The sequence below is a fragment of the Mobula birostris genome, chromosome 14 (assembly GCF_030028105.1).
Source record: "Mobula birostris isolate sMobBir1 chromosome 14, sMobBir1.hap1, whole genome shotgun sequence".
NCBI classification, from domain to species: Eukaryota; Metazoa; Chordata; class Chondrichthyes; order Myliobatiformes; family Myliobatidae; genus Mobula; species Mobula birostris.
Window position 1 is genome coordinate 55,882,787 of NC_092383.1, and position 13,324 is coordinate 55,896,110.

Below are 13,324 nucleotides of genomic sequence, written 5' to 3' on the forward strand. Positions count from 1 at the left end.
CTAGGTTTGCTTCCAGATGCTGACGTATAAGGGAGAGCAGACTACTTCTGGCGTTTGGACTCCTGGTGGCTGTGCAGAGTTTTTGCATGCACGTTTCAGGAAGATCTCACTGCATTTTGATGGATTGGAAACCTTGAGGTTTATTGTGCTTCAGGTTGAAGTGGTAGTGCCTTGTTTGCCATAGGGATAATGGATGAGATGGTGGTTTATTGTGCTTCAGGTTGAGGTGGTAGTGCCTTGTTTGCCATGGGGATAATGGATGAGATGGTGCATCTGAGAAATGTCCGGCGGAGCAGCAAACTCTGGAGTCTGCTCTCTGCTCTTTCTAACTAACGTGATTGGGTTGATTGCAGGAGGCAACAGTTTCAGAGTTATTTCCTGAATGCAGTCATTTCCAGTGGATTTAATCTCCCTAATCCCTCCCTCTGAAATTCACAAATTTTATTGCATAACTATTCAGTCCTTTAACTCTTGATTTAGCCTGACATAAAATTCTCAGGAGGTTTAGTTCTCAAATTCAAGTTCAAATTTGTGACAGCATTGGAAATAGAGTTTCTTATGTTGTGATTCACAGTCGGACTTGTATTAAGCATGCTGTTCTGTGATGGCCTTCGTTCTCTGGTGTGATAAAGTCAAGTATCAGTTGTATACTCATTCAGAGTCTTGAAGTCAACTGAGGAATAACCATCTAGGTTTGTGAGTGGCAGTAGTTACTCTATTCTACTATGTGTACTTAATGGAAAATGGTCATTCATTGTGATTTTCAGAAGTCCCATAATTTTTAGATAATGGTGTTCTACATTTATGCAAGTTATTGATTGAGTACAAAGAATGTTTTCTAACTAAAACTCCACGTAACTGCTCCTCACAGCATTGAAGTGAGTTAGGTAAATTGATACCATTGGTGCGTGTTGGTGTGAAGTTGGGCCCTGATATTCGTTAACACCTTTGTTACTTTTGTACTCTTGCTTTAATCATAACTTTTCAAGTCACCAATTTTATTAATTTTAACTGAGGTGATGAACTACAAAATGCCTGAATACATTTGCTATTCTTAATTCCACAAGGTTCGTGAGCGACTCCGAGTTGCTCTGGAGAGGGTATCAACGCTGGAAGAGCAATTGTCTTCAGCCAACCAGGAGGTAAGAACAAATTCCTTCAAGCCTGTTTGTTACAAACTTACTTGAGTTCAACTCTGTATTTGAGTACTGATGAAACTATTGAAATTTGTTGAAATCCTCTCCTTGAGTTCAGCATTGTTTGGTTAGGGTAGGATTGACTGTCTGGTTTATCTACTTCTCACGTCCTCTCATTTCTATCAAATGGAGTCAACAATCATAGTATTAACTATGAATATCTTTCCATGCATTTGCTTTTTTCAATTGATGCAGTAATGTATTAATAGATTAAATTCTTTCCTTTAAAAAAACAAATCAAACTCAATTTAATACAAGTGATATTAAGTTTACAGAGATTCTCTTATGTTGTAGGTTGACAACCGATTGAGTGACTTGTTCTGATGGTTTAGAATTTCCAATTAGTATTCCACTTTATCAGGCTTTATTTACCTGTTGTGGAACGCTAATTATTAAGACGAATTTTGTCATTGGCAGAAGTGTAACACTAGTCATCATTAACTAAAAAAAATACAAGTTTCCTACAAATATTGAGTCATCCTGGCAGTGTGGAAATTTCTTCTGAAGTTGAGTGTCAAGTAAAAAGAATCTGTCATCTAACAGGCTAAGCAACCAGTATTTTTCTCAACCAGTAAACAAAGAAGTGAAAAGCACATTATTTTCATGAACAGGGAATTAAGTTAAAGTCAGGATATCCAGTTCAAATTAGGGAATAAGCAATAATATCATTATTTGGCTTAAAAGTTAATACAAAAAACACTTTCATATAACACAGGCAATACAAAGGGTATCAGTTTTCCCTTTACCTTAGTGCATTGTTAAAGCTTAGCTACATTTCATACAAGGCATAACATTTTCATGAGCATCGAATGACGATTCTGAAGCTAAACTATTATTTCTTATGGCTTGTTTGAAATTCCTGATGATTTCATCACACTGAGTCCTCTTTCCAAATCTACCAATTGGTAAGTTATTTATCCCTTATTTTTTAGTAATTAAAGTGAAATCATGCAAAGGAAGTAATGCACAGTTATGTTAATACCCTGATGAATATTCTTCTTTGTGCAGTGTCTAGAAAATTGCTTTTAGATTCTTGGAAACTCAGGACGATCTAGAAAATTGAGAATCCCTCATTCTATCCAATGCTCCATTCAAGTTGATTGTATGAAGGAGAATTTTCATTTGTGATAGTTTAGAACCAGTTGAGTAATAGAACTGCAGGTAATTCAGAGCAGAATTTCTCACTCAAAACTTCAAGCCTGCTCTGCCATTCAATATGATCATCGCAGAACATCCATCTCAGTACCATATTAACTCACTCTTTCTATACCCTTGATGCAATTTGTATCTAGAAATTTATCTTTTTCCTTAAATGTGTTGGGACTTGGCTGCTATGTCCTCCATGGTTGATTAGTCCACTTGTTCACTGCCCTCTGGTTGAAGACCTTTCTTTCTGTTTTCGCCCTAAATGTTTTATCCTGTATATTGAGACTATGGTCCTCACTTTGAACTTATAGCTATGGAAAACCTCTTCCTTGCATAGATGCTAGCTCATCATTCAAACCTTTATTGAAGTATTTGCACCAGGCATTTCCCTGCTTGGCTGAATTGAATAAGACTGTTCCTGCTAGCTCCAGGGGAGTCCTCATCTCCTTAGTTATAAATAAGCCTGACTTCAAACAAAAAAAATGTCAATTTAAGCACAGGATATACATGGCAAAACTGTACGCCATTCCTAGTACTGCTTATTTTCTAATTTATAGTAAAATTAAGAATCAATATCAGAGTAAGAATTATGTTTAACATCACTGCATCTATCGTGATATTTATTGTTTTGCAGCAGCAGTTCATTGCAATACATAGTAATAAAAACTATAAATTACAGTAAAAGTGTATCCAAAATAGAACATTAAATTGACCAGGTAGTGCAAAAAGAGAGGGAAAAATACTAAGGAAGTGTTCATGGGTTCATTGTCCATTCTGAAATTTGATGGTCGAAGGGAAGAAGCTATCCCTGACACGTTGACTGAAGCAAGATGGTGCTGGTGAGCCATGGCAACGTGTTGCAGGCGGCTTACAAAACTTCTAAATATACTTCTCTCACTGCAGCTTGCAGCTTGTAATTTCCTTTTAAGCGACATAATTTGAAAAGTCTCGATATACTGGCTATTTCACGAAGGACTCGGTGAATTTACTCTCAAGCATGCTGGTACAGCACCTTTAAGGGGACAAAGATAATTGCAATGGCCAGAAGAGGGGAAGACTGCCAAGCCAGACTGCAATGTCAAGTAATGTAAGTTCCTCTACCCACCATCTTGTTAGCAAATGTATAGCTGCTGGAGAACAACATTAAGAACCAAAGGGCAAGATTGCTATTTTGGAGGGAAATGAGGAATTGCTGTGTTCTGTGTCTCATGGAACATCTAATAATTAAGTGCCAACCACTTTACTTACTCTCCTCCCTGATCCTGATTGTAGTTTACATACCACAAGAAGCCAATGTTAATTAGGCACTTAAGTAAGACATAGGAGCAGAATTAGGCCATTCCGCCTATTATGGCTGTTCCTGGATCCCACTCAACCCCATACAGCTACCTTCTCACCATATCCTTTGATGCCCTGACCAATCAGGAAACTATCAACTTCTGCTATAAATACACCCTCTGACTTGGCCTCCACCACATTCTGTGGCACAGCATTCTACAGATTCACTACTCTTTGGCTAAAAAATTTCCTCCTTATCTCTGTTCTAAAAGGTTGCCCCTCAATTCTGAGGCTGTGCCCTCTAGTTCTGGATACCCCCACCATAGGAAACTTCCTCTCTACATCCACCTTATCTAAGTCCTTTCAACATTTGGTGGGTTTCAGTGAGATCACCCGCATTCTTCTAAATTCCAGCGAGTACAGACCCAAAGCTGCCAAACACTCCTCATATGTTAACCCCTTCATTACCGAAATCATCCTTGTGAACATCCTCTGGACTCTCTCCAATGACAACAAATCCTTTCTGAGATATAGGGTCGAAAACTGTTGACAATTCTCCAAATGCAGCCTGACTAGTGTCTTATTAAGGTTCAGCATTATCTGCTTGCTTTTATATTCTATTCCCCTTGAAATAAATGCCGACATTGCATTTGCAGCCTTTACCACAGACTCAACTTGTAAATTAACCTTCTGGGAGTCTTGCACAAGGACTCCTAAGTCCCTCTGCACCTTGAGATATTGAATACTGCCATCATCAAACAAAAAACAGCCCACCCTGTTGGAGTTCAAATCATAGTTGTAGACATCAATCAGGCTTGTTTGGCAAAATATCTGCTCGATTATCAGCACCAGAGGTCCTACCACACTCGACCTCTGCTACACTATGATTAGAAATGCGACCATTCCATGCCTAGACCACATTTTGGAAAATCTGAACACTTAGCTGTCCTTCTCCTGCCTAAACACAGGCAGAGGTTAAAGAGCAGGGCTTCAGAGGTAAGTACGACAAAGAGGTGTTTGCAGGAGGCAGAGATTGTTTCAATTCGGTGGACTGGGCTATGTTCAGGGACTCAACAGTGGATCTGAATGAATACTCCATGGTTGATATGGACTTTATAAAAACAGTCATGGACATGTGTCTCCCCACAAAATCATTCAGTCTTTCCCAACTGGAAACCCTGGATGAACGATGAAATCTGCAATTTGCTAAGACTGAGATCAGTGGCATTCACATCTGGTGACCAAGTAAGATAAAAGAGGTCCAGGTAAGATCTCTACAAAGCCGTCTCATGTGTGAAATGGCAATTCCAGAGCAAACTTGAATCACTGAAGGATACTCGACAGCTGTAGGTACCCTACTGCTTCAAGCATGCCGAAGAAGAGTGTGGCAAAATGCTTCAACGACTATCGTCCAGCAGCACTTACATCCATTGTGATGAAGTGTTTTGAGAGGTTGGTGATGAAACATATCAAAGCCCACCTGAGAAGTGAGTTGGATCTGCTCCAATTTGCCTACCAACACAACAGGTCCTCAGTAGGTAGACATAGACATACTTTATTGATCCCGAGGGAAATTGGGTTTCGTTACAGCTACACCAACCAAGAATAGAGCATAAATATGACAATACAAAACCACAAACAATCAAACAACAATATGCAAACTGTGCCAGATGGAAATAAGTCCAGGACCAGCCCATTGGCTCAGAGTGTCTGACCCTCCATGGGGGGAGCTGCAAAGTTCGATGGCCACAGGCAGGAACAACCTCCCATGATGCCCAGTGTTGCATCTCGGTGGAATATGGTGGGAGTCCAACAGCAAAAGGTTCAATATCTGGGCTACAAACACGTTCCTTGATCATAATATGATGCCATTTCAATGGGTCTTCACTCAACCCTGGGGCACCTGGTCAGTAAGTTTCAAGACCTTCCCCTCAATACTTCCTTGTGCAGTTGGATTCTTGATTTCCTCACTTGCAGAGCCCAGTCAGTTTGGATTTGCAAAAACATCTCCTCCACAATCTCCATCAGCACAGGTGCACCACAAGTTTGTGTGCTTTGCCCCCTGCTCTGTTCACTCTATACCTATGACTGTTAGGCTAAGCATAGATCTGATAACCATATTTAAGTTTGCTGTCGACACCACTATCATTGGCCTAATTGAAGGTGGAGACAATTCAGCAGAAGGAGGAAAATTCAGAATCTGGCTCAGTGGTGCCACAACAACAACCTCTGGCTCAATGTCAGCAAGTCCAAGGAGCTGATTATTGACTTCAGGAGGAGAAAACCAGATGTCTCTGAGCCAGTCCTTATTGGGGGCTCAGAGGCGGAGAGGGACAGCAACTTTAAATTCCTCAGAGGATCTGTCCTGGGCCCAGCTGGTTTGAAGAAAGCATGGCAGCACCTCTACTTCCTTATAGATTTGCACAGATTTGGCATGACATCTAATACTTTGACAAACTTCTATAGATGGGTGGTGAAGAATATATTTACTGGTTCAGGAGGGTATCATAGCCTGCTATAGAAACACCCAAAGTCCTTGAATGGAAAATCTTATAAAAAGCCGTAGAAACAGCCCAGACCATCATGGGTTAAGCATTTCCCACCATTTAGCACATATACATGAAGCATCCATCACCGAGGACCCCGTCCATCCGGGCCATGCTCTCTTCTAATTGCTGCCATTAGGAAGAAGGTGCAGGAGATTCAGAACTCACACCACCAGGTTCAGGAATAGTTATTACCACTCAATTATCAGGCACTTGAATCAGAAGGGTTGGCTTCACTCAACTTCACTGATCACATCATTGAACTGTTCCCACAAACTATGGACTCACTTTCAAGGACTCTTCATATTATGTTCTCTATATTTACTGTTTATTTATTTGTTATTTTTTCTTTTGTATTTGCACAGTTTGTTGCTTTCCGCACATTGGTTGTTTCTCTGTCCTGTTGGGTGTGGTCTTTCATTGATTCTATTGTGTTTCTTGGATTTACTGTGTATGCCTGCAAGAAAATGAATCTCAGAGTTTTATATGGTGACATATATGTACTTCGATAATAAATTTACCTTCAGTTGAATTTACTTTAAAAGTGTGTCTTCAGGCTCTCATGAGAAGAGGGCATGTCCTGGGTGATGGCGGAACTTCATGATGGATGCTGCCTTTTTGAGGCATCGCCTTTTGAAGGTCTTGAATAGATTTCAACTGGGATTAAGATATTATAATATCTAAACAGCTGCACAGGGACCATGTGTAATGAGGTGTAGTAATCTGTAATTGCTGCTTAACTTGGGCATTATAGATTTTTATTACACATCATATTTATCTATGAATTTTGATCCCTGGATACTTTATGGTAGTCTCGATAATTGCAACCTTTCTCACTGAATTAGTGAATGTGGTCTTTCTCCTCTTGAAGTAAATAGTAACTGTCTCTTGTTTTTGAGGAGCTTGAAGAGCGATGAATTCTTTTTGATAGCTTGTCTTTGTCACTAAACAGTAACAATGGACATTCTGACATTAATCTCACTTCATGGTTCAAAATTAAATGATAATGATAGTTCACTTGTCTCTGATGAAGCACAATTAGGATTTCATCTTCAGTTTCAGATGATCATAACCAAGGATTGTTGATTAGCATATTATTACATTGTCAGTTTATATTTCAGTCTGACTTGATGCATGAGATTGGCATCCTGATTCAGAATTTGATACCAAAACCTGAAGGTAACTCACTGCATTACAGTAGTCAGGAATTGCTTCTTGCCAAAGTTTAACAGATACTTCTGACAAACACAGGTAAAGAATTATTCTTAACCACTGTGGCTAAACGTGACATAAAGGTTTCAAATCTTTTAAGCATGTGTCAGTATCCAGAGTCCAGAGCTTTTTAAAGAAATAGCCTGTTTAGTCATGGTGTAATGTTTATGCTGCACTAATGCTCGGGCAATAGTTTGCAGCTTACAAGATGTCAGTGTTGGAGAATGATCTCTCCATTTGGTTTTACACTAACATCATCAGAGAGGCTGAAAATATGATTTTCAAGAGCAACATGACTTGCTTGGACCTCACTTATAATGTCATCCTGAATAATGAATGTATTTCCAGTATTTCAAGGTAATGTTTCCGTTTTGAATGGGTGAATTTCTCATTCTGAATGATATAGGGATGATTGTCAAATTTCCCTCTGTTTGTAACAAACCTAAAGTCTGACAAGATGCAGGACATGGATGTGTAACATGAATCTTAGAAAGGTCAGTCTTATAGATTCAAGTGGGTTCATTAATTGGTCTTGTCCAACATTAAACAAATAACAGCAAAATGATGATGCCAATACACACCTGCCCAATGGCAGGGCATACAGAACAAGAATAATTCCTAACCATATTTTTGAAACAAAAGTCATTGATGCCTTATACTCCAGACAGTAACAATATGACGCTGGCTAATGCTGGAGGCAGCCAGAAATGTATTTGTATGGATGATTCAATTTTGTCAATTGAAATAAGTTAAAAATCTCATTGCCTGGTACAGTGGCATGCAAAAGTTTGGGCACCCCTGGTCAAAATTTCTGTTACTGCAAGTAAAAGATGACCTGATTTCCAAAAGGTATAAAGTCAAAGATGATACATTTCTTTAATATTTTAAGCAAGATTACTTTTTTATTTTCATCTTTTACAGTTTCAAAATAACAAAAAAGGAAAAGGGCCCGAAGCAAAAGTTTGGGCACCCTGCATGGTCAGTACTTAGTAACACCCCCTTTGGCAAGTATCACAGCTTGTAAATGCTTTCTGTAGCCAGCTAAGAGTCTTTCAATTCTTGTTTGGGAGATCTTCACCCATTCTTCCTTGCAAAAGGCTTCTAGTTCTGTGAGATTCTTGGGCCGTTTTGCATGCACTGTTCTTTTGAGGTCTATCCACAGACTTTTGATGATGTTTAGGTTGGGGGACTGTGAGGGCCATGGCAAAACCTTTAGCTTTCGCCTCTTGTGGTAGACCATTGTGGATCTTGAGGTGTGTTTAGGATCATTATCCTGTTGTCGAAGCCATCCTCTTTTCATTTTCAGCTTTTTTACAGACGGTGTGATGTTTGCTTCCAGAATTTGCTAGTATTTAATTGAATTCATTCGTCCCTCTACCAGTGAAATGTTCCCCTTGCCACGGCTGCAACACAAGCCCAAAGCATGATCGATCCATTCCCATGCTTAACAGTTGGAGATGTGTTCTTTTCATGAAATTCTGCACCCTTTTCTCTCCAATCATACCTTTACTCATTGCGGCCAGAAAGTTCTATTTTAACTTCATCAGTCCACATGACTTGTTTCCAAAATGCATCAGGCTTGTTTAGATGTTCCTTTGCAAATTTCTGATGCTGAATTTTGTGGTGAGGACGCAGAAAAGGTTTTCTTCTGATGACTGTTCCATGAAGGTCATGTTTGTGCAGGTGTCGCTGCACAGTAGAACAGTGCACCACCACTCCAGAGTCTGCTAAATCTTCCCGAAGATCTTTTTCAGTCAAACGGGGGTTTTGATTTGCCTTTCTAGCAATCCTATGAGCAGTTCTCTCGGAAAGTTTTCTTGGTCTTCCAGACCTCAACTTAACCTCCACTGTTCCTGTTTACTGCCGTTTCTTAATTACATTACGAACTGAGGAAACGGCTACCTGAAAACGCTTTGCTATCTTCTTATAGCCTTCTCCTGCTTTGTGGGCATCATTCATTTTAATTTTCAGAGTGCTAGGCAGCTGCTTAGAGGAGCCCATGGCTGCTGATTTTTGAGACAAGGTTTGAGGACTCAGGGTAAAGCTTTGAAATTTGCATCACCTGGCCTTTCCTAACGATGACTGTGAACAAACCATAGCCCTAACAAGCTAATTAAGGTCTGAGACCTCGGTAAAAGTTATCTGAGAGCTCAAATCACACACATCAAAGTTGCTGGTGAACGCTGCAGGCCAGGCAGCATCTCTCGGAAGAGGTACAGTTGATGTTTCAGGCCGAGACCCTTCGTCAGGACCTCAGCCTGAAACGTCGACTGTACCTCTTCCAAGAGATGCTGCCTGGCCTGCTGCGTTCACCAGCAACTTGGATGTATGTTGCTTGAATTTCCAGCATCTGCGGTATTCCTGTTGTTTGAGAGCTCAAATCTCTTGGGGTGCCCAAACTTTTGCATGGTGCTCCTTTCCTTTTTTTCACTCTAAAATTGTACAAAAAAAAATAATACACTAATCTTGCTTAAAATATTGAAAAAAATGTTTCATCTTTAACTTTATGACTTTTGGAGATCAGTTCATCTTCTACTCACTGAACTATTCACAATAACAGAAATTTTGACTGGGGTGCCCAAACGTTTGCATGCCACTGTATAATTTGGTAGGAGTGTTTGGCATGCAGTCATTAGAACAAGAGGTGCACAGCTTCTGTGTTCAGTTTTTGCTGTTGACAGTGTGACAAATGGACTTTATTACAATTCATCAAGAACTGAGTCACATTTCCCTTTTCTCCTTGGAGCGACAGAGGATGAGAAGTGACCTGATAGAGGTGTATATGATGATGAGAGGCATTGATCGTGTGGATAGTCAGAGGCTTTTTCCCAGGGCTGAAATGGTTGCCACAAGAGGACACAGGTTTAAGGTGCTGGGGAGTAGGTACAGAGGAGATGTCAAGGGTAAATTTTTTACTCAGAGAATGGCGAGTGCGTGGAATGGGCTGCTGGCAACGGTGGTGGAGGTGGATACGATAGGGTCTTTTAAGAGAGTTTTGGATAGGTACATGGAGCTTAGTAAAATAGAAGGCTATAGGTCAGCCTAGTAATTTCTAAGGTAGGGACGTGTTCGGCACAACTCTGTGGGCCGAAGGGCCTGTATTGTGCTGTAGGTTTTCTACATTTCTACATTCATTTATATATCAGATGTAACCTAAACAGACAAGGAAATGCATTGATTGCGTTAACAACCAACACAACCTAAGGTTATGCTGGCGGCAGCCCGTAAGTGTAATCAGATGTAATCAAAACATATGGAGAAATGCACTGTTTGCGTTAACCAACACAACCTAAAGTTATGCTGGGGGCAGCCCCACAAGTGTTGCCCACATTCTGCTGTCAACATAGCAGTGTGCAGCAGATCAACACAAGCAACAACAACAAAACAACAGCAAATCAAGTCCCTTTCCCACTCTCCCTGCACCCACTCACACGTGGACAGGACTCCAGCCCCAGCACAGGATGCCTCTGGCTCAGGCTAACAGACATAACGCCTTTCACTTTTGGACACGTTGACCCAGGGGCTTCGACCATCAGGGCTCGGCTTCGATCTACAAACTTTGGGTTTCAATTTGCGCTGTCGACCCCAGGGCTCGCCAATCACAAGGCTTTGAACTGACCCCAGAGATTGCCAATCACAAGGCTTTGTACTGACCCCAGGGCTCGCCAATCACAAGGCTTTGAACTGACCCCAGAGATTGCCAATCACAAGGCTTTGAACTGACCCAGGGCTTGCCAATCACAAGGCTTTGAACTGACCCTAGAGATTGCCAATCACAAGGCTTTGAACTGACCCCAGAGATTGCCAATCACAAGGCTTTGAACTGACCCCAGGGCTTGCCAATCACAAGGCTTTGAACTGACCCAGGGCTTGCCAATCACAAGGCTTTGAACTGACCCCAGAGATTGCCAATCACAAGGCTTTGAACTGACCCCAGAGATTGCCAATCACAAGGCTTTGAACTGACCCCAGAGATTGCCAATCACAAGGCTTTGAACTTTGGGCTTCAAACTCCAGGCTCGCATGAACCTCAGACCCTAAGATTTGCTGATCAGGGACGTCACTGGTCCTCGTGCCTCCTGTCTGCATGGACCTCTTTTTCAGGGTCTCGCTGGCTCAGAGGGAGTCACCAACCTGAGGGCTCATCATCCCTCACCAATGGGGCTCAGCGACCTCAGTCATTGACCATGGGGGATCACTGGCTTTCTACTGCAGAGTGCTCCAACTTGGACTCCAGCTCCTCTTCTGACTGTTCATTTACCCCCCACCCCCGACTTACCTCTAACTCCCCTCAACCCTGTCCCTAAAGCCTAACCTGTTGCCTGACTTCCCACACTACCCCCACTATCCCTATAAACCGAAAAATCAGTGAAGTCTGAGCCATGTCCTGGGCTGAGATTGCAGCTCAGCGCCACCTAGGCCAGAAGGGAAAATGAACTGAAAGATATTCTTCAATGTTGGCTGCACAAACTGCTTCCTGTAAGTTATTTCTCCACAAACTTGTGTTGTTCTGTATTTGAGGCATTCCAAAAAAAAAAATCAGAAGATTGATTCCTGAGATTAAAGTGTTGACTTCCAAGGAAATGTTCAGTCAGTTGGGTCCGTAGCCAATTGGGATTTAGAAGAATGAGAGCTGATCATACGAAACTATAACATTCTGAATCGGTTTGACAGCTTAGACACTGAGAAGATGTTTCCTCTCAAAAACAGTTTCAAACTCATGGGAGTGCACATCTTGCACAATTTTTCATGGTCCCAGAACACATCCTACACAATCAGGAAAGCTCACCAATGCCTCTACTTTCTGAGGAGGATGAAGAGAGCTGGACTTTGCACATCTATACTCATGTCCTTCTACAGATGCACAGTAGAGAGAATCGTAACGTGCTGCATCACCTCATTGTATGGAAACTGTACTGTGGTGGACAGGAAGGGTCTACCACGGGTAGTTAAAACTGCCCAAACGTATCACTGGCAGCCTACCTGCCATTAAGGGCATATATACAGAAAGGTGTCGGAAAAGGGCCAGTAACATCATGAAGAATCCTACCCACCCTGGTCATGCACTGTTGGTCCCACCCCCACCAGGGAGGAGGCTATGTAGTAGCGTCCATGCCAGGAACTCCAGACACAAAAACAGTTACTTTCCCCAAGTAGTAAGGCTGATCAACACTTTCACCCACTAACCCACCACTCCACCACTCCACACTGCTCCCCCCCCCCCCCCCCCCACCACCACTGCTTTATCATTTCTGGTCAGAGTCACTTTCTGTGCCTAGCATCTCTTTATGGACATATAATCAGCCTATGTATATAAGCAACATATATACTTATTATTGTGTACTTTACCTTATTGGTGTTTTTTGTGCTGTATTGGATAACAATTAATCTGTTCTTCTTTACACTTGGGTACTAGAAATGACATCTGAGTTGGATGATCAGCCATGATCATAATAAATGGCGGTGCAGGCTCAAAGGGCCGAATGGCCTACTCCTGCACCTATTTTCTATGTTTCTATGTTTCTATTAAACAATCTTGAATCTTCAGAATTTCGGGGCACTGTTCCAGTATCAGGGGTTGCCCATTTCAGATGTAGCTGAGAATTCCTTGGAATTCTTTACCCCACATTAGTTGTGAGGAAGTCATTGAATTTAATGAAGGCTGAGTGATACCTGGGCAGCAAGGATGATAAGACTACTGGGGATAGTAGGAAAGAGGAGTTTGGGCCAGCATCAGATCAGATCCTACTGAAAGGTGGGACAAGTCTGAGGAGTCATTTGACTTATTCCTGTTTTCTTATCTTATGTTCTAGGTTGAGGATTGCCTTTTTTTTAATCAATGAGTGATATCTTTGGTCAAAAAGAAGTGGAGGGATTAATACTGTCTGACCATATTCATTGCAGCTACATAAGGCTGCAGTGCAGCTGCAGATTTGGGACTGCTAT

The 13,324-nt window shown here is 41.5% G+C and overlaps 1 protein-coding gene across 1 annotated transcript in view; it reads left to right on the plus strand.

Annotated features, from left to right (window-relative positions):
• The window catches only part of ppfia4 (PTPRF interacting protein alpha 4), a 747,438-nt gene that overhangs the window by 573,551 nt on the left and 160,563 nt on the right, over positions 1 to 13,324 (plus strand). Inside the window, exon 4 of the mRNA XM_072277740.1 lies at positions 1,068 to 1,142. Coding sequence (XP_072133841.1) covers positions 1,068 to 1,142 — 75 coding nt within the window. The remainder of the gene's footprint in view (positions 1 to 1,067; positions 1,143 to 13,324) is intronic.